The sequence below is a fragment of the Pelophylax lessonae genome (genome assembly GCF_965119305.1).
Source record: "Pelophylax lessonae genome assembly, chromosome: 2".
NCBI classification, from domain to species: domain Eukaryota; kingdom Metazoa; phylum Chordata; class Amphibia; order Anura; family Ranidae; genus Pelophylax; species Pelophylax lessonae.
Genome location: NC_138769.1, coordinates 53,626,557 through 53,649,006, shown reverse-complemented (window position 1 = coordinate 53,649,006; position 22,450 = coordinate 53,626,557). Strand labels below are relative to the sequence as shown.

The window sequence follows — 22,450 nt, the reverse complement described above, 5'->3', positions numbered from 1 at the left end:
AGTTTCGCACCGCAGTTCTGCTGCGTCCTGGCTGCGACTCTCCCTGTCCTCTGTACAGCGGCTCGATCGCTTGGGCGGGCTCCCCACACCATTCAGAAGGTAAGTGTATCTGTGTGGGGACCTGTCTGTTTAGTGGGTGTCAGTCTGGGACTGTGTAACCCTGTTTTTTCTGTACACACTGTTGGGCTCCCTGTCTGTTTTGCTGCCTTCTGTGGGCTACAAGGAGGGGGGCCATCCTGCACTGTTCTGTGTTTCAGACTGTGTGCTTTTTTTGTGTGACAGGCTGTATGCTGTGGGGCATGATGTGACCATGTTTGTGCATACATGCGGCGGCCGCTGCTGCGGTCCGCCATTGTTTTATTGTACTGCAGGCGTGTGATGGCGATTACTATGTACAGGGAGCGGCGTTTTTGGCGCCAAGCGCCGCCATTTTGGCGGCGATCGCTCCGGCCTCATGTCAGCGCTGCATGATCTCTGCCTTTACATCCTCCTCCGGTGGCCATTTTTTTGTAGCCTTCCATAGGCTTTATAGGAGCGGTCGTTATTGCATCACTTCCTTTTCCCTGGGCACAGCGATCGATGCAGCAGCCTAAGTGGTCTCTCCAGGTTTACCTTCTCTTATTCCTGTATTCATTGCCTAAAGTTTGTACTTCTCCCTGTGGGGGTCGGTGTGTGCTGTGTGTGTGCGGTGGGCTGCGCTCGCCGCGATTTTAAAGGGGCAGTTACCCTTTTTTTCCTGCAAACTTTTGGGGGCATGGATTCTCAGTAAAGCAAATTTCCTCCCACTTTAATGGGAGGCCAAGGGGCTGCTGCTGCTCCCCCTGAGGGGGGCGATTTGGCTACCATTGTGGCTAACCTGGCTGCTCAGGTGCAGATGCTTGTGGCTGCTCAATCCACAAAACGGCCCAGAGTTTCAATCTCCTCTGATTCAGAGGGCGATGGTGATGGGGCTGCTATGGCTGGGGTCCCCTTATCGGGGTCTCGTTCGTCCCTGGACTTTGCAGGGTCGGAAGGGGAGGCAGAGGTTGAAGGGGTTGATGATTCCCCCCCTGGCACGTCTGAAGAGCTTGCAATCATGGATGAATTGGTTGCTTCTATCAAACAAACGCTGCATTTGCAGGATGAGCCGTGTCCTCCTGCCGTCCTGGCCTCTTATGGGACGCAGCAGAGACGCAAATCCTCACAGGTTTTCCCTTGCACTGAGGATTTTCAGCGCGCTGTTAGTGAACAATGGCGCAATATAAAGAAGCCTTTTGCTGTGCCAAGTAGGTTCAAGCTGCGTTATCCCTTCACGCCCGCCACTGATGAACGCTGGTGTGTGCCGCCTCCGGTGGATCACGCGGTGGCGGTTTTGAATAAATCCACTGCGATTCCGGCGGAAGATACCCCGGTGTTCCGGGACCCCACGGACAGGAGACTGGAGTCTCTTGCCCGCCATACTTACTCGGTTACCGGTTCCATGCTGAAAGCTATTTTTGCTTCCCTTATGGCAGCTCAGGCTGTCGCGGATTGGACGCAGGTGCTCAGGCGCGTCCTGGTGGCTGATTCTGCCCCGCCGACAACGTTGGCTATGGTGGATCAAATTCATCAGGGTGTCATGTATTTGTGTGATGCGGAATTAGATGTAATCCCTTTGGCTGCACGTGTGCACAGCGTGGCTGTGTTGACACGCCGCTTGATTTGGCTGAAATGTTGGTCTGTGGACCAATCTTCTTGCAAAACTTTAGCTAATCTGCCCTATACGGGATCTCGTCTTTTTGGCGACTCCCTGGATACGCTGATAAAGGGGATCTCTGGGGGTAAGAGCACGCTCTTGCCCCAGTCTCACAAGGCTAAGGGTGCTCAAGGTAAGAAGCATGCTTCGTTTAGGCCCTCTCAGGGGTCCTTTCGTGCCTTTCGGTCGCACTATGAGGGCAAACCCTTCAAAGGTCAAGGCTCCCAAAAGAAGCCGTGGACAGGTAAGCAGAAGTCCGGCCAGTCCGGGTCCGCTGCCCATAACAATGCGGCCTGAAGGGACGCCCTCACCCAGTTCTGGGGTGGGGGGACGTTTGCTCGGTTTCCTTCAACCCTGGCTGGCCCGCATTCGGGACAGGTGGGTTCAGGAGATCGTTCGGTCCGGTTACAAGATCGAGTTCCTCTCTCGGCCGGCGAGCAAAATTTTTCCCTCAAACCTTCAACTGTCTCCAGAGCGTTTGCGGGATCTGCACCTGGCGGTGCGGGACCTGCGGGCTCAGGGAGTGGTGGTTCCGGTGCCTCATCGGGACAGATTTCGGGGGTTTTATTCCAATCTGTTCACTGTGCCCAGAAAGGAGGGCAAGGTACATCCGATTCTGGACTTAAAAGCTCTGAACCGCTTTGTGCGTGTTCTCAAGTTCCACATGGAATCCCTGCACTCGGTGGTGGCTGCTCTAGTTCCGGGAGAATTCATGGCCTCCATCGACTTGAAGGATGCATACCTTCACATCCCCATTTTCGAGGGTCAACAGAGGTACCTTCGATTCGCCATTGCGGGGGATCATTACCAATTCGTGGCGCTGCCTTTTGGTCTCGCTTCAGCTCCGCGGGTGTTCACCAAGGTGCTTGCACCGGTTCTGGCCTTATTGAGAGCCCAGGGCATCTCGGTCCTGGGGTATCTGGACGACATTTTGGTTCGGTCTGCGACCAGTCAGGGTCTAGTAGGAGACCTGTCAGTCACGATGCGAACTCTACAGGAGTTTGGTTGGACGATAAACTTTCCAAAATCGACGCTGTGTCCGTCGGTTCGTCTTCCTTACCTCATGATTCTGGACTCTGTTCAGGCGAAGGTCTTCCTGCCGGAAGACAAGCTCAGGACACTTCAGGAAGAAGTCAGGGACGTTCCGTGTTCGTCCCTCCGGACATGTATGAGGTGTCTGGGATTGATGGTCTCGGCCTTCGAGGCGATTCCCTTCGCCCAGTTTCACACGAGGGGTCTCCAAGCGGAGGTCTTTCCTTCAGACGGGTGTGGACCAGCGTTTAGCGTTGGCCACGATTAAGGGTCAGATTTCTGCACTGGCCGTTCTTTTTCAGCGCCCTGTGGCATCTAATTCTCTGGTTGGCACCTTTGTTCAAGGGGTGCGACACCTGGTCCCTCCTCGGAGGGAGCCTTTGCCTCCTTGGGACTTGAACCTCGTTCTGTCCGTGTTGCAACATGCTCCCTTTGAAAAGATCAGGGAGATCTCATTGCTTCTGTTGTCTAAGAAGGTTGCTTTTTTGGTGGCGATCACTTCGGCTCGCAGAGTGTCGGAGCTGGCAGCCTTGTCCTGCAGGTCTCCGTATCTGGTGCTTCACTTGGATAAGGTGGTCTTGCGACCTAATCCTTCTTTTCTTCCGAAAAGGATCTCAGAATTTCACCTCAATGAGGACATTGTCTTGCCTTCACTTTGCGCGAAGCCCAAGCATCCGAAGGAGGTGGCTTTACATTCCTTGGATGTTGTTCGGGTGATCAGGGTTTACCTGTCAGCGACTAAATCTTTTCGTAAGACGGATTCTCTCTTTGTCCTTCCTCGGAAGGGCTTGGCGGCGTTGGCTTCTACCATCGCCAAATGGATCAGACAGACTATTGAGCAGGCATATGTTTTGAAGGGAAAAGTTCCCCCTATGCCTGTGAAGGCGCACTCTACCAGATCTCTGAGTACGTCTTGGGCCTGTCATCATCGGGCTTCTGTGGCCCAGGTGTGTAAGGCGGCGACTTGGTCGTCCGTTCACACCTTCTCAAAGTTCTACAAAGTGCATGTTCAGGCATCGGCAGATGCTTCCTTTGGCCGCAAGGTTCTTAGTGCGGCAGTACCTTAGGGTCCCTTATTTTTGGGCCCTTGGCTGTTTAGGATGTTTTTATCCCTAGGTTATTTGTTCTTCCTGGGTTGTTGCTCCTGTTGAGCAAAGTTTTTTTTTTTCATGCTGCCCAGCTGGTTTCCTTCCTTTGGTAAGGTTCCTTTCTCTGATGTGGGTCCTGCGTTGCCTTAGGCGCGGCTGTGTTTCCCACCCCTCATGTATGCACTGCTTTGGGACGTCCCCATTGTGACGAATATGGAGAGGCGGTGACTGTCGGAGGACGTAAGAGAAAACTGAATTTTTGTAAAATCTTACCTGTAAAATTCCTTTCTCTGAGTCCTCCGACAGTCGCCGCCCCCGCCCCTCTTTTGGGGTTTGTTTATGTGCTGATGTTGACTTTATACAATATCACACAGTATCGATTTCTCGGCAAACTATTTAGTCACTCGGGGGACACTGAAGCACCATAGGGGTCTGCAACTTAAGGGGGCCGGACAATAAAATAAAACACAGAAACATGAGAGGTAAAACAGTAAGAGGAGAAGCGACTGCAAAATCACCCAAGATAAGCTCAAGCCCTGCAATATTAAAAAGTATATGATACAAGAAGATGGTATAGACAAGCAGATCCCAGATAAACAAGGAACCTGTGCAGGACAGACAGAAGTAAAAGAAAAAAGTTATATGTATAAATTGCTTACACACAACCCGGAACCAACACTAGTTTGCAAGCAACCAAGCGCTTAGAGAGGATAACTACCTCTAATACCGTGTGATAACAAATGCTGCTACTTAATAAAATAATATGAATAGGAGAATATGTGTAAATACAAACGATATGTAAATACAAAAAATTCTAGCAGCGCAAACAAGAATGATAAGCTCACTCCCCAATCAAAATCACTGAAAACTTGATAAAATCCAGTAAAGACTGTATAAATAAATATAAATAATAGTCCCAACATGGATCAGTCCACCAAAGCAGCGTAGAAAAACGTATGACAGATAGCGATAATCCACACTGATGTATCCCTTGAGAAATCCTAATAGGTGCAAAATAAAGGATCACCTTGACAACCACCACTGTGCTCTGAAGGGGGGAAGGTAATGCACACTCACCGACTTCACTGGCCCAGTGATTCTCACCACTGAGCAAACAAGCCACAATACAGCCACTTCCGCTCGGGACTCCGGATTGGGACCAATCAGACCAATGACAGGCTCTGCTGCATCCACTTGGGGTTCCGGGATAGGACCGATAATGGGCTCAATTAAATACAAGAGACTGTATTATTTCCCCCAGGGTAGCTCGGGTAAGGCTGGATGCAGTAAAGTGTGGCTGCCTCTCTGGCAACATCCCATTTTTTGTATTTACATATCGTTTGTATTTACACATATTCTCCTATTCAAAAGAAAAAAGTTGACAAAATAGAACAACTTTGGGCATAAGCACTCTAGGACTTTCAAGAGTGGAACAAGACTTAGAGAGTCATCTAGAAATAGACCACATGCTAGAACAAAATATGAATGCCCATCTACCCACAAAAGTGGAAGTGGCGGCCATGTTTGCTGCATTAGAAAATTCAATAAAAATAGAAATGGCGACAATACACAATGATTTGGGCCACTTACTGTCCCTTGTGGACGAGGTGGAAAAGAGACAAGAAAATTACACTCAAACAATAAGCTAGCTTAAAAGAGAAAAAAAAACTAAAAATGGAACATCAGAACCTGGCATATAAACTGGAAGATCAAGAAAACAGGAACAGAAGGAAGAACTTGAGAATACAAGGCCTACCAGAACCTACAAATGAAGAGGACTTGATAGATAAAATGAGGAAAATCTTTAACCCATTATTAGAGGAGAAGCTTAACAGATAAAAATAGAGTGCACCGGATCATATGATCAAAAGGTACACCAACGGAAGCGCCAAGAGATTTAATCATAAGATTTCAGGATTATGAAGAAAGAGCCCAAATCTGGGTAAGTCTGAAAAGGAAAAAAACAATAAAATATGAAAGTGTCAACCTCCAGATCTTTTCAGACCTGGCGCAGAAAACACTGAGAATGCTCAAACCACTCTTGGAGTCAATGCAAAATTAGGAGCACAATAAAATGAGGGTTGCCCAGCATGCCTGGTAGGCCAGAGGGAAGGACGTTTGGCAAGCCCGAGATTCCCGGAAGAACTGTATAGCTTCTGTGAAAAATTGGAAAGTATGGGGAATTAGGACCACTAAGCGCGTTAGAGCCCCACCCAATGGGAAAAAGAGTAGACGGGCAAGGAGTGCCCAAGGAGACCATTATAAACTACTCTAGGATCTTGGAAAGGTCCGATTTACAACTTGGCAGGACCAGCCGGGGGGAGGAAGAGATTTAGGCATTGGCCCTAGTGTGAACCAGTGGATAAGAGCACTGTATAGGAATACAACAGCATCAGTAAAGATTCATGGAAATTTCTATCCTCCTTTTAAAATGCGTAACGGGGCGAGACAGGGGTGTCCGCTTTCGCCCCTGCTGTTCTGTCACTGCAACCACTGTTAGCTACCATACGGAACAACATAGACATAGGGGGAGTAGAGGTGGGACACGAGGAACATAAAGTAGCAGCTAATGCTGTCGATATCCACTCACCCGACACAAGCCAAAAGCCAGCCGTGAAATGCAAGAAGTGAAGCACCTCATGTGATACCAAAAGATATCTTCAATGTGCTCTCCCTTCACCATTCTGTACACTCACCAGGTGATGGAATAAATAAGCTCTGTATCGCTGTCTACCAGCGTGTTGGAAACGTAGTTCGCTATGACAGTCTCACGGTCACTCATCATACGATAGTCGCTGTATAAAAAAAGCTCACCAGTAGGAGCAAAAAATTATGCTAATATACTGTAGTATTTTATTGATAAAAATAAATGCATATAGATATAATGTGCATAAACAAACTCACATGGAAGACCGCCGCTCCTACCGCCAGAGGTCAGCATATAGGCCCCTACCGACGCGTTTCATGCTCAGACACGTTATCAGAGGATTCTGCCCATCACTAACATCTTGTTCAAACCTTGTTTTAAAACTGACCTGGCAATTGCAAAATTGTTAAATCGGAAGTTGAAAAAACACCATCTTGCTAGCGAGCGGAAATGGTATGGCCGCCATAATACCCTAGACCGGAAGTTAATCGGTTGATCTAATCCTACTGAGGTTATTCAGTATCAGTCTAAGGCTACTATATTACCGAAGACCAAAGGTCGGCCTTTGGCGGTGATGATCCCAGATCAAAGTGAGATCCAATATCAACCGCGCTTCCGCATAGGGCTATTGGAATTCTAAATAAACTACATTATAGAGTAGTCATAGTTTTCACTAACAGTCGAAAATTACCCAATCAACCTCCGAGTTGTATTGATAGTATATAGACTAGAATTGTTAAAAAAAATTATCAAACAAATTAAATAATGCCAGTTCTGTTCTGATTTTTTCCAGCAACTATAGCCTCTAGCAGTTATCACTGTGTTCTCCTGGCTGGAATGACTTCCCATGCCACCGACGCAATAGTTCAGCTGGAGGGATTCCCCCATTCAACACTGACTGTGTTGATGGGGAAATCCAAGCGATTTTCTTTCCTGGCTCCTGCAGGAAAGAAAATCACATAATCTATTGCCTGCTTTACTGTAACCTGTCCCATTCCTTTTGCCGTTCTTCTGGTGAGTGATTTCATTGCTGGGACAGATCTGGCAGGCACAGGAAAGCTATGTAAATGTGTGTTAATACTAAACGATCTACTGAGTTTTCATATTTTTTGTTTTTTGAAATGGTTTAATTGATTAATTAAGGACATAGAACGTAATCTCCACCCCCTTCCTAATTCCAGCTAACCGTATCATTGGTTTTCATTGCAGTGCCGCATCAGAAGAAAGGGAAATCCAAGGGAAAAAACTGTGAATCGAGTGAAAAAATAAAGTGAGTAGAAATGTGTGTAAAAGGTTACCCTGAGCAGTTGGTAAAAACATTACAAGTTGCATATCAGCTTGAAAACAAATGGCGCTAGGTGGAAACAAAACCCTATTGTTCCCTTTGAAAGGTCCTTATTTGCGCTGCTTGGCCATCAGCAATGGTATTAGGTGCTTGACATGATGAGTGGCAATGCTGGAGAATCCACCAAAAGAATAATGTAATGAATCTAGAGAGTAATCAAAGGTTGCTACTTCTTTTTCTTACTTTTACTATGTTTCCTTGATAAAAAGGACCCTGTGAGACCCCATAATTTTGACACGTATGCTATTTTACAATGAAAGGTCTTGGAATACTGGTGATTTTTTTACATCGGTTTCTCTTCAGGATTAGACTTCTTGGGCATTCATGGGGAACGAAACCCTCCTATTCTTCACAGCCAAGGAAGCTGCCATCTTTGTCTTTGTTTGATCTGCAGTTGCTATGGTTCTGCATCAGGGAAATGACGTGTATTGTACTTCTTTTGCCACCTGGGATATGCACGTCACATAAGCAGTATGACCATATGGGGCCGAGAGAGATAACAGCGAACCAGAGGATCTCAGCGGGACAGCGCTGGGGGGGGGGGGGGTGAGTCAGGGTCTTCATTAAGGAGACACTGTCATGTTTTCCAGGGTCAATGCTGAGTGTGGAAGTATCTGTACACAACCCCCCTTACTGCCTCACCACTGCAGCATTCTTGAAAAGGACATTTTCTTTAGAACAGTTACCCCCCCCCCATATTAATGAGGAGCTCCAGGCTCCCCCCAAAAAAAGTCAGCAGCTACAAATACTGACTTTAATATTAGGGCACTTACCTGTTTAGGAATCCAGCGGTGTCCTCACCCCAGCCAGTTTACTGTGCGTTATGCTTTGTGAATGGTTCGGCTGCACAAACTTCTGACTCAAACCAGGTACCCCCCCCCCCAAAAGATGCCAAATGTGGCAGCAGGTTGGGGGAGAATGCAGACAAGCAGAGCTTCCCCTTTTGGCTGGAGCTCCACCTAAAGATAAATGGAACGTATCTATATGTTTAAAAGCCTAGTCTCCACATTTCTGTTAACAATATTTAGGTTTCACAGTTCTGTTAATCTAGGGATTACCATTGAGTTAGTGTGGTTGGCTTTAAATCCTGGTAAAATTAAAACTGATCTCCAGGTTTTATTTAAATCGGTTGTAACCCTGTACATATACCCAGTGAAGTGGCTGGCCTCAGGTGATACACCGAGATGGAACAAATCCTCCTACACAGGTTGTACCTGTTTATCTGCATTATTCTCTTCTCTACATCCATTCGAAGTCCATAATTTATAATGCTTGTCTGAGCTGTCAGAAAAACAGGGGGCAGAGAGCTGAAGTTAATCTCTGCAGAGATTAGTGAGGCGATCACTTGAAGCTGATTGGGCGGAAGGGATACACCCCCCCCCTTCCCACAACACACAGGAACAGAGCTGAGGCTGTCGATCAGCTGGAGGTCCCTGCCCTGTCACCTTTTTTCTCTTGGTGTCAGAAAATCTTGTCAGAAGTGGTTTATGCTGATAGCAGAAGAATGAAATGACAATTCATGCTTTTATTTGAGACAAGTACACGCCTATAGAGGGATATTTTTTTGTTCATATTTCACATCTGAGGTTTACAACCACTTTAACTTTAAATAGTTTGTTTTGACAAAGTTGGTCCAAAAGAAGTAATAACTTCAGTAACAGTTGCAACGTCTGGGAGCGCTGTATAAAACTGTATGTTGCCTCAGTGTTTCAGCAGTGAGGTGAGACCTTACTGTCCCGCTCCAAGAATTAAATCTAGTCAGTCTGAGATACGCTTAGCCATTCAGAGGAAACTTTGTATTCTGTGAATGAATACAAAGCTTTGTCTGGCTGAGGTAGAGTTCATTACGTCATTCGTCCACCTCAGCCAATCAGACGAAGCTTTGTATTCAGTCCTAGAATACAGAGCTACCTCTGAATGGCTAAGCAGCACTCAATCCAACTCTATTTTGTTCCGGTATTACAACGGGAAGGTCTTGCACTGCTGCTGGAACACAGCGTTGTATACTTCATACAGTCTATACAGTGCTCCCAGCGGCTGCAGCTGTTAGTGAAGTCAATAGTTTGCTGGGACCAGCTTGGTCCACATGAACTACTAAAATTTCAGGTAAACCTAGAATTTTAAAGGAAGTTATATTGGGGGCTTTTTTTTAATTGGGCCCCTTTTATGTTTCTTTTCCTCTGTTGAAGGAAGTGTGCGGTTTTGCTGTCAGGCTGTTAAAAATCTGAGAACCTAAATAATTGCATGAAATATTTCCAAGTGGCTGACTGTACTAAACTATTTTCCATGCTGTATGGGAACTTGTTGGTTCATTTTTTTCACCTTTGCATTCATTCCAGGGCTGTGAATACAAAAAATGACTCCAAGGAAGCCCAGAAAATTGTATCTCCTCCCCACACACAGGTAGTTTGTCATATTTGTATGAGTTATTGTGCTAATGTTCCAAAGGCCAGTTCCCTTCAAAACGAATTGGCCTGTTGTAGTAATTTATTGTTCTTAAAGTGCAATAGTTTTTTTTTTTTTTTTTTTTAATTCTGTCTTGTATCCTGAAAAAATAAAAAGCAGCCCTTTCTACTATACTTGCCTTCAATCTGGAGCTGTCACCCACAGTCCTACTTCTCTGCCACTAGATGTTGCCAGTCTTCTGGGCAGTCTGTCATTGCTGTACTCTAAATATTCCTTGTCAAAAATTTTTTTTCAGCAGACCAAGTCTAAACTCTGATAGGTAATGTGAGATTTTGCTTAAGGCCTCTTTCACACATGCGGACTGTTCAGATCTGCCTGTCAGTTTTTCAGGCAGATCTGAACGAATGCCCTATGCATTTCTATGGGGCAGCGGATGTCAGCGGAGACATGTCCGCTGCCAACCGATCCGATCCTGTGTGTCAAATCCGGATGGATGTAAACCCTATTTTCCATCCGTCTGGCGGATTGGATAGGATGAGAATGGACAAGGCGGTCCGTTCTCATCCGATTCACCCATAGAGGACAGCGGGGACCTGACAGCTTTGTCTCCACACACAGAGCGGAGACAGAGCTTCCATCCACCTGCTCAGCAGGGGATCGGCGGATCAATCCGCCGATGGAGCGGACAGTGTGAAAGGGGCCTAAGTGAGATGTTGGCGCTATGGAGCACATAGCATGAAAGAGAGCAGTCTCCTTGTGCTTCAAGATTTGAGCTCGTGTTTAAGTGGCCATCATGGACTAATGTGGTCACTTAAAGGTCAACTGAGACATAAAATATATTGTGAAGCCATGGGAATGCCTTGTGATCAAGAACTTCCTAGAGGCAGGAAGAGTGTCACTTCACTACGTGTCCTGCACTCTTGATTCCCACAACACTTCCTATATTCTCATGCGGTCAACAAGTAGACTGACCAGTGTTCTCTATAAACCAGCATGAGGAAAACCATGCCCACTTGTCAAATGCTGATTGATTTTTATTATATATTTTTTTTTACTTGAGCTACACTTTGTATATTTTATATACAGATTTAAAAAAATAATCTATGACATCCATATCTAAGTACATTAGGCTTTCTAATAAAAAAAACTGCAGCACTGCCTGCATGTGCTTATTAGCAGACTGTGTGTTCAACTGGCTGAAATCTGCGCTGGGTCACTCATTTGGCTATGTTTTGCACAAAGGCTGCAGAAAGACAGAATAAAGAGATTCTTCGCAGGCTTGTGACTGTTCATTTACACTCACCAGACAATTTATTAAGTACAGCTTGCTATGACCGGTTTGGACCCCCTTATGCCTTCAGAACTGCCTTTATTCTTCGTGGCCTCCAACAAGGTGTTGGAAACATTCCTCTGCCAAATTCTAACCCTACCATCTGAATGTCGCAGCCTAAATCAAGACTCCTACTCTATTGGATTGGCCATTGGAGTACAGTGACCTCATTGTCATGTATAAGAAACCAGTGGTGAGATGATTTGAGCTTTGTGACATGGTGCATTATCCTGCTGGAAGGAGCCATCAGAAGATGGGGACACTGTAGTCATAAAGGGATGGACATTGTCAGCAACAAACCATGTTCAATTGGAACTAAGTGGCCCAAAGTGGGCCCAAGAAAATATCCCCCCAACATCATTACACCACCAGCCTGAACCGTTGATACAAGGCATGGATCCATGTTTTCATGTTGTTTATGCCAAATTCTGACCCTACCATCTGAACGTAGCAGCTGAAATCGAGACTCTTGAGACCAGGCAATGTTTTTCCAATATTCGGTTGTCCAATTTTTGTTGATCTGTGCGAAATTGTAACCTCAGGTTTCCTGTTCTTAGCTGACAAGAGTGGCATCTGGTGTAGTCCTCTTCTGCTGTAGCCTATCTGCTTCAAGGTTCGATGTGTTAGTCATTCAGAGATGGTATTCTGCATACCTTGGTTGTAACGAGTGGTTATTTGAGTTAATGTTGCCTTTCTATCATCTCAATCTAATTTGCCCATTCTTCTCTGACATCAACAAGGCATTTTCATGCACACAACTGCCGCTCACTGGATATTTTCTCTTTTTTTGGACCATCTTCTGTAAAACTGAGAGATGGTTGTACGTGATATTCCTAGTAGATCAGCAGTTTTTGAAATAAAACCATGCAACGTTCAAAGTCACTTAAACCCCCTTTCTTCCCCATTCTGATGCTCGGCTTAAACTTCAAGTTGTCTTCACCACGTCTAGATGGCTAAATGCATTGAGTTGCTGCCATGTCATTGGCTGATTAGCAATTTGCGTTATAAAGCTGTATAAAGGTGTACCTAAAATAGTGACTGGTGGGTGTATATTATTTCCAAGCTATTTTCCATATTTACAGCATTCATAAAAATAGTACAAAACATATTAACCACTTGCCGACCGTCGCAAGTAGATATACTGCGGCGGTCAGCCCCGGCCAGGAAAAGTGACATATATGTCACTAGCCTGTGACCGGTTTGTGAGCCAATAGCGGGCGAGCGCGCGCCCGCCCCGGCTCGTTCACTGAAGAGTCCGCGTGTGTGACCGGCGGACCCGATGTCCGCCGGTCACACTACGATCGTCGGTAGAGCGGGAGAAAGACGGGCGGCTTATGTAAACAAGCCGCCTGTCATTCTCCCCTGTGTAAAATTGGAGATCAGACGGTTCTACTATGTAGAACCGTTGATCTCTGTTTTTACAATAGTAGACATGTCCCACTACAGTTAGAAACACGCTCCTAGGACACACTTAACCCCTCCCTCTCCAATACAGTTAACCCCTTCCCTGACAGTGTCATTTTTACAGTAACAGTGCATATGTATAGCACTGATTACTGCAGTAATGTCACTGGTAATCCCAAAAGTGTCAAAATTGTCAGTCAAGGGTCCGATCTGTCCGCCGCAATGTCGCAGTACCGCAAAAAAAATTGCAGATCCCCGCCATTACTCGTTAAAAAAAAAAAAAAAAAAACACCAAAAATGACAAAAATCTTTCCCTTTGTTAGTAAACGCGATAACTTTTGCACAAACCAATCAAAATACGCTTTTTGCAATTTTTTTTTTTTTTTTTACCGAACATATGTAGCATAAAACAAATTGGCCGAAAATGTTAAAAAAATTTTGATTTTTACATTTTTTTTTGGGGGGGAATTTCATATAAAAAAATGTGAAAAATATTCTTATTTTTGCAAAATTTACGCTCTTTTTTTGTTTATAGCGCATGATCAATAAATCGCACAGGTGATCCAATACCACTAAAAGAAAGCTCTGTTTGTGGGAAAAAAGGACCTGAAATTCGTTTAGGTACAGCGTCGCACGACCGCGCAATTGTCCGTTAAAGTCACGCAGTAAAAAATCGCAAAAAACCCCCTGGTCAGGAAGGCGGTAAAATCTTCCGGGGCTTAAGTGGTTAAAAACAAAAGTGTGTTTTGTGCATGGTTGCTGTGATAACCTTTGTGTTCTTTTTCGTTGCGACCTCACTTTTCTGCAAGTGGCTTAACCTAGTAGCATTTATTTCTGAAATTTGAAGGCCACACTATTTTTAAAGGATGGGGAAGCATATGGTTTTAAAATGTATGCACTGATTATTTACTTTTCTATGTATCTTTGTAGTTGGATCTGACTTCAGTGATGGATATGGTGAAGTCTCTTGTGCGCGATGCTCAAGAAGCTCTATCTGACCAGCGATGTCACAGTGCTGAGGGAATGCTCTCCCAGGTGCTAGAAATAATGAGCCAGCATGATATCAAGGTAAAACACCATGAATTTCATTTTTTATTGTTCACCCTAAGAATAATTTCTTTTGACATTTCATTCATTTCTCTGTAGAATGAATTTAAAGTTAAACTTCATTCAAACATCTAAATCCATAGTTGGAGGAAGTAAACTTCCATCGATTGTTTGTACCTATAGGTAAGCCTATAATGAGGCTTACCTATAGGTACTGTAAATATTTCCTAAATTTGCACCGTTTAGGAGACATTTACTGTATATGCAGCCGATGACCTCACCGATGCATGCGCTCTTAAGTAACGGCCACCCATGCCATTTCTTCAGAGCCCTGTGTAGTGACCGGTGGCTTCCGTATGAATGCACAGGAGTGACTTCACGTGGCTTCGGCCAGTCACACAGCCAGAGTCGGTGGACCTGGAAGGAAGACGGGTGAAGATGGATGTGGCCTCAAGCAGTGACGACGAGGGCTTGGTTTGCAGGTAAGTTTCACATAATGTGCTAGTATGCGATGCATACTAGCACATTATGCCTTTACTTTGCAGGTTATTAGAAAACAAAAATCTGTTTACTTCCTCTTTTAAGTGTTTAGTTCCCCTTATCAAAAAATAAATAAAAAGGTGAATTGACACTACACCCTCCCCTCGTGCCCCGCTCTACATACCTCCGGGGATGCTGAGATGTCAGTGTCCACGCAGCTGGTCCAGCTGTCTGGGGATTTGAAATCCCTGCTCTTCCCCTACTTCCCTGTGCTGTGCTTCTGGGACGGATCAGAGTGAATCACTTAGCAGGTGCTGACCAATCAGAATTGCTCTTTTCTGTCTGGAAGCGCTTCACAGCAAAAGGAGAGGAGTGTGGATTTCAAATCCCCAGACCACTGGTCCAAGTCCATGGCCTCTGACCACTCAGCATCCTTGGAGGTAATTACTATGTAGATTAGGGGGTGGGGGGTGGAGAAGGGTATACAGTGCTCACAATTTCCTTTTTTTTTCCTCTAAAACATTCAGCTGACTTCTATTAAACCAGCCGACATTCAGCCAGTGTGTACTCTTCCTAAGACAACCCATACATTGAGATTTTCTTTCCTGCAATCACGAGTGTTGATGGGGGAATTCCTCCTACGGAGCAATAGTGTTCTCCCAGCAAGGGACTTGGGGATCCATCCCTGCCAGGAGAGCACAATAATTACTGCTAGTGGGTATAGCTACTGGCAGTAATCACATGCTAAAATTCCAACTTGCTAGTTGTACCCAAGTCGATGGATGGATTTGGGTACATTCAGCCTGCCCATACATGGATAGAATCTCAGGCCAGTGTCTGCTAAACTCGCCGAGATTTGATCAGTCTAAGGCCAGCTTTAAGCTCAAGTTCAGATTTAACATTATAGACACGCCACTGCCTGGGCCACACAGGTCATCCTGTCCCAGTAATGAACTGTATTAAAGCTTTTTCACACTGCATGCATAAGGCACCCTTCCTGGTTTCATCTTTCCCTTAATGTTGTAAGTCTAATGTGAAGCACAAAAATCTGTGCTGCAGTTAGACTGAAAGATGCATACTTCTCTCATTATGGGGCAACGGAATCTGGAAATATGTTTTTATCCCTTCTATGAAGCCTAAACACAAGCGGTCATGGCTGCCTAGAGTCTTAAATCTTGTGAAGCTAACATCCAGTATCCAGTTGACATTGCTTATATCAAGAATGCTGGTAATTGCATGCAATGTTTCAGCTACTATTTACACCAAATACTATATCATCTAGGTAAAGTAGAACTATAGGCAAAACTTTTTTTTTTTTTTCCATTTTGGATAGAATAAGGAACGTTTATAACCCCTGTGAGATTTTTTTCTTTTTTTCTTTGCCATCTGTGTCCCATTGGGGAGATTTCTCTTTACTTCCTGTCCCATAGCCAAAGAGGAAGTGAGAGGAAATCCCTGCAAGTTAAGGGAATTCATTGGGGACCCCCAGGTCACCAGAAATAGTGTCCCCATTGGAAGATTTCCCCTCCATTACTTTTCTGGGGACAACCCAAAATTTGGGATTTTCATTTACTTTCACTTTAAATGATAAACAAGGCAAACAGAGAGGGTGGATCTATTTATTGGGACCACAGACAGTAATAAAACATGATAGATGCTCTAAACCAGGGGTCTTCAAACCAGGGGTCCTCCATTTGTTCAGGAACTACAATTCCCATCATGCCCGGTCATGTCTGTGAATGTTGAGAGTTTTACAATGCCTCATGGGATGTGTAGTTCCGCAACAGCTGGAGGGCCGTAGTTTGAGAAACCCTGCTCTAAAACCTCTCCACTCTATCCAAAACTAAAAAAAAGTTTTGCCTGTAGTTATACTTTAAACATGTAAAAAAAAAAAATGATTTGTTTGTAGCTTTTCCAATCACCTTATCTTTATACTTGAATCTGTAAATATATTTGTGTTTATTTTCCAGAGCCTTCGTCTTACCAAGATAGATTATGTTGTTCTCATATATGGACATGCAAATGCTCTACTTGGCATTAGAAAGTGTGTGGTAAGTGATGTAATTAAGTCTGGTGGCTGCAATCACAGAACAATCTATCATGGGCAAAAGTCTATGGGCACCTGATCCTCTTACCTTCTCTATGGCCAAACATATGTGGAAAACCTCATATTCCAGCAAACAGTAATGTTAATGCTACAGTATACGAAGACATATAGACAATTGTGTGCTTTCAGCCTGGTGGTAAGAAATTGGAAAAGGCCCTTTTCTGTTCTAGCATGACTGTGTACAAAACCAGCTCCATTTTAATGTGGAGAAACTCAAGTGGCCTGAACAGAGCCCTGACCTCAACCTTATTGAACATCTTTTGGGATGAATTTAAATGCTCATTACAGTCCAGGTCTTCTCATCCAACATCTGTACCTGACCTCACAAATGTTCTTTTGGCTAAATGGGCTCAACTTCTCACACAGACTCCACAGTCTTATGAAAAGCCTTCCCAGAAGAGCGGAGGCTGATTTGAGTAAAAATGTGGCAACTTCCTGATTTTGGAACGGGATGCCAAAAAGCTCATATAGGTATGACGGTCAGGTGTTCGCAAACTTTTGGCAACCTAGTGTGTATATTACAGAGATAAAGAGATTATGGATACATACATATACTTAGTATATTTTAGAAATCTATATTTTTGTTATGACTGGACATATGCAATTTAATACATTTCTACAGCAACAAGTCTTTACTAAGGCCTCATTCACAATGGCCGGTCAAACCTGTGTTTGATACATGTAATAATTTTTTGACACTACAGGTCCACCCCATAGTAGTTTTACTGCTACAGGGCAACACCTGTGTTCCTGGATCGCGTTTATATACATGATCCAGCTCTTCCTGGTAGAGGGCACCCATGTGCCGGGGTTCGCTTCACTGTGATTGCACATAGCAGGAGCCCACTCGTGGGTACTGCTGACTTGATGTCTGCCGCCACCTGCTGATGATCGAGCAGAGGGGCATAACGGTGGACTGCCTAGGTGTGAGAAAAAAAAAGGCAAATCACCATTCTGTCAGTAGGTAAGGCATGGATTCTGTGTTCCTGCAAAGTACGGACATGGATCCATGCCTTCCCCTAGTAAAATCACCTCCCACAGTTTAGAAAAACACTGGCTAGGCACACATTTAACTCTTTGATCGCCCCTGATAACCCCTTCCCAGTCAGTGTCATTAGTACAGTGACAGTTCATATTTTTTAGCACTCATCACTGAATTAATGTCACTGGTCCCCAAAAAGTGTACTAGTGTTCGTTACAATATCGCAGTCCCACTATAAGTCGCTGGTCGCCGTCATTACTAGTAAAAAAAAAAAAAAAAAATATCCCAAGGTTTTTAGACGCTATAACTTTTGCACAAACCAATCAATATATCCTTTTGGTGTTTTTTTACCAAAAATATGTAGCAGAATACATATTGGCCTAAATTTATGAAGAGATTCGATTTTTTTAAATTTTTTTGTTGTATATGTTTTATAGTAGAAAAAAAATAATCCTTATGGTCTCCCTAGTCTGGCCAGCGAGCGCAACCCGATCTCAGCTCCACGCTAGGTCACCTGGGAGAAAGCCCTACTGGACGGGGGCTGGCCGGCGAGTTAAAAGTCTTTGAGGACGCTCACACCTGGTCACGGCCTGAGTCGCAGTGAACCCCTGGGCCGCAGCACCCCTATTCCAAAATGGTGCGGTGGTCTGCCTGGCGTAGTGCCCACCCAGTTTCTATGGTGCGCTAAGTTTAGGAAATCTGACTCACTATTTGTCCTTACAGATGGACCTCGTAAAGGGCTGGCTGCGTCTGCAGCGACTATTTCCAGATGAATCAGACAGACGGTGGTGCAGGCTTATTCCATTAACCACTTACAGACTCCCCGCCGCAGTTTTACGTCGTTATTTTGACATTAAATATCGGGGTTATGGCAGCAGATAGCTGCCATAACCCCGGTATTTTTTTAAACGCCGGGCGTTCCTCTTTCACATAAAGGTAATAGAAGGTGTGTGGGAACCAGCCGGTCCCCAGTTTGATATACTTACCCACCAGTCTGCTAATAAACCAAATATACCTGTCTAACAACTTGGGTTAAAAACAGGGGTTTAGTTAACACACATTTGCAAACGCATGCATAAGCTGCAAGGCCAACAACAAGGCACCCTGTGTATCTTGCAGTCCTAACACATACTAAAACTACTCAACCTGAGTGTCTACTGAGTGTCTCCTCCGTGGAAGTACATGAATGCTGATGGATGGGAAACAGATGGGCTTGGAGATCGCCCAAACCTCCCCCCACCTGCTCCAATCCATGACTGGTAATGAAAAACGAATGGCTATGTACTAGCCATAGGGTGCAAACTAAAAGTGATCGGCTGGGAAACACACACCCCCATCCCTTTAGTAAAAAGGGGGGGACTTTGAGTGAGACACCCGCCTGTAAAGCAAGCGTCTCCATCCCTGATAAGGTTAAAAAAATGGGCAGTTTTGGGACTTTAGATGAGACACCGGCAAGCACTGCTCAGCGTCTCCATCCCTATACATAATGAAATTGAAAAGCAAGAGGGATAATAGAAGGTGTGTGTGGGAACCAGCTGGTCCCCAGTTTGATATACTTACCCACCAGTCTGCTAATAAACCAAATATACCTGTCTAACAACTATGTGTTAGGACTGCAAGATACACAGGGTGCCTTGTTGGCCTTGCAGCTTATACATGCGTTTGCAAATGTGTGTTAACTAAACCCCTGTTTTTAACCCAAGTTGTTAGACAGGTATATTTGGTTTATTAGCAGACTGGTGGGTTAGTATATCAAACTGAGGACCGGCTGGTTCCCACACACCTTCTATTATCCCTCTTGCTTTTCAATTTCATTGTGTATAGGGATGGAGACGCTGAGCAGTGCTTGCCGGTGTCTCATCTAAAGTCCCAAAACTGCCCATCTTTTGAATCTTTCACATTAAGGTGGTCCCAGAGGCGAATTTGCTGCAGGATCACCTTTATGGGCAGCAGGAGAGGTTCCCCCCACTAATTCCCTGTCGTTTTCCCCGCTTATCAGAGCTGTCGGTAGCAGAAAAATGATCCAATCCGCTGTCCTCTTAGGCAAGAAGTCGAGTAAAGGCAAGATGTCCTCCACCCGACTCTATGGCCTTGGAGGACCAAGCCCAAGAGGCGCTTAGTGCCTCTTGGGCTTTTCGTCATCAGGCGTCCATGGTGCAGGTTTGTAGGATGGCCACCTGGTCGACTGTGTACACTTTCACAAAATTTTACAAGGTGGATGTGTTGGCATCTGCGGATGCTGCCTCTGGCTGCAAGGTTTTGCAGGCTGCTGTTTGAGAGGACTAGTCCTCTTTGAGGGTGTATTTTTTAGGTGAGCTCCTGTTGTTCCTGGTTAATCTCTTGTTACCTGGTTGGCTAGGTTTAGCCTTTTGGGAATTTTTTTCTGCTGTGTTTTTCCCACCTCTCATGTATGACACTGCTTTGGGATGTCCCAATGGTCAAGAAGATCTGGAGCTGTGTCCGTCAATGAACGAAAGAGAAATTTGGATTTTAGTCTTACTGTAAAATCTTTTTCCCTGATGTTCATTGACAGACATAGCACCCACCCCTCTATTGTGTTGGGTTAGATTTCTTCTGACATTGCTTGCAACAAAGGGAGTGCCTGTAGCAGGAATTGGGAGTATACCCCCTGGGACTGCCCCATAGTGGTAAAGTTTTTTTCCTGCCTAGTGTCCTACTCCTGTAGGGCAGTGGTCCTCAACTTCGGTCCTTGGGGCTCACTAACAGGCCAGATTTTAAGTATTACCTTGGGGAGATGCAGACTAGAATACTGCAATCACTGAGCAGCAAATGAGATCACCTGTGATGTAATTTAGTTCTCTTGCAAACCTGGCCTGTTGGTGTGCCCCAGAGGACTGGAGTTGAAGACCACTGCTGTAGGGAGCATCATAACCCAATGATCAAGAAGATCTGGAGCTTTATCCGTCAATGAACATTAGAGAAAAGGATTTTACGGTAAGACAAAAATCGCCAAAAACGAACGTAGTGGTGTTTGAACACCACCAAAAGAGAGCTCTATTTGTGGGGGGGGGGGGGGGGGGGTTTATTTGGGTACAGCGTCACACGACTGCGCAATTGTCCGTTAAAATAACGCAGTGCCATATCACAAAAAATGACCTGGTCATTAAAGGGCGTTAAATCTTCCTGTGGTCAAGTAGTTAATGATGTCATTCAAACCGTGCAATTTAGAGAAATAAGAATTTGGTTTATCCCGGATCCGAATAGACATTCTGAACGCGAATTAATGCATGTTAACAAAAAGATATTGGGGGGGCAAACCCTAAACACACAATTCTATGGTTGGTGCTGCTAAAAGACCAATATACAAATTGAACAATATAAGAGCGCACACATACACAAAAAAAGTTGCTTTCAAATCTTGCAAGGCTACTTAAAAACATGTATGTTAACTCGGCTAAACCTGCGAAACAGGAAATCTAAATGCAGAAAACCGTAATAAGCAGAAGTTATTCATTCCTCCCAGATAACGTTTCCTTTGTTTAGAAAAGCTAAATGCAGGAGTTGAGTTGAAGTGTGAATGAGGTCTTCTAGTGATTTCCAATATTTCTACTTTTCAGAAAGCAGTCTGTAACAGAGATAAAGGAAGATATGACCGCTACAGGATTAGCTGATGACCTATAGAGAACTTCAGCAAATCAGTGGCAACTCAAATGCAGACCCCTGGTTACCGCAATGACCCCTTAAATAGACATGGGCACCTTGCCCATGCATGGCAAAGTGACAATGTTTCTATAAAGGGCATCCCTGACTCCTTTATGTTCACCTTGATTGTAAAGTGTTATACAGTACTTGCCTGCTCTGTGCAGTGATTTCGCATAAAGCAGCCCAGATCCTCTTTTTCTCAGGCCCCTCCTTTTGAGTGCCCTCACAGCAAGCAGCTTGCTATGGGAGCAGCCCAGCCGCTGCTCCATGTATCCATTCAGACATGGAGCTGAGCTGGTCTGTCCTTTGCTGGTAAATGGTAATGGATAGCTCCTGATTTTATTTATTTATTTATTTATTTATTTATTTATTTCAAAGGAAAACGGCCCAAAAATAGTAAAAAAAAAAAAAAATTTTTTTTTTTTTTTTTTTTTTTTATAAATTTAGCTGTATATTTATTGCAATTATCATAATTTGCCACCACAGAACAACACACAATTAGTTATCCTGCTTCTGATGGTTGCAGTGATACCACATATGTGCAGTTGTTGTTTTTACCTGTAGTACAGCCCAGCAAGAATGTTGCATATTTGCATTTTTTTTTTTTTTATCCTGCCTAAAACACAGACATTAACTCTGACACTGATACCAATTTTTATTTTTTTTTATATTCCACCTAAATAATGCTGACTTTGACCTTTTTGACCCCTACCTTGACCCTAAAAAAAACACTGGTAACCTTGATCTTGTTATTGATTTATTTTTTATTTTATTTTTAATTTTTGTTTGATTTTTTTCAGGTTTTTTTTTTTTTTTTTTTTTTTTTTACACACTTTATTTTTTAACACACTTTTTTTTTACAATTCCTCTGCTGCATGAAGAGGAAGATGCAATTTATCTTTCTCTTCATTCAGAAGAGGAAGGAAACCCTGGGGCGGGTTCACAGTGACTGATCACTATGCTAGTCAATCAGAGGCTATCACAATGTTTTGGTGACCGCGAACCGACAGTCCTGGGTCCTGATCGTTCGTACGAGACCCGGGGCTCTTGTAGAGAGCCCGGTCTCAGTGCTGTGAGTACGCTGTGCGCCTCGCTCCCAGCACAAAGGGACACATATATGTGGCCACTCAGGGAAAAAAGCCTACTTCCGTTAAGCTGCATATATGTGTGCAGTTGGCGTGAAGGAGTCTTAAAGTATAGGTTTA

At 44.5% G+C, this 22,450-nt stretch overlaps 1 protein-coding gene across 2 annotated transcripts in view; it reads left to right on the top strand.

The window, feature by feature from the left end:
• Positions 1-22,450, top strand: part of TTC3 (tetratricopeptide repeat domain 3) — a 456,491-nt gene that overhangs the window by 327,489 nt on the left and 106,552 nt on the right. For both annotated transcript variants that reach the window (XM_082245196.1, XM_082245195.1), the window contains 4 exons: positions 7,691-7,751; positions 10,166-10,229; positions 13,897-14,034; positions 16,464-16,544. In XM_082245196.1, coding sequence (XP_082101322.1) covers positions 7,691-7,751; positions 10,166-10,229; positions 13,897-14,034; positions 16,464-16,544 — 344 coding nt within the window. The remainder of the gene's footprint in view (positions 1-7,690; positions 7,752-10,165; positions 10,230-13,896; positions 14,035-16,463; positions 16,545-22,450) is intronic.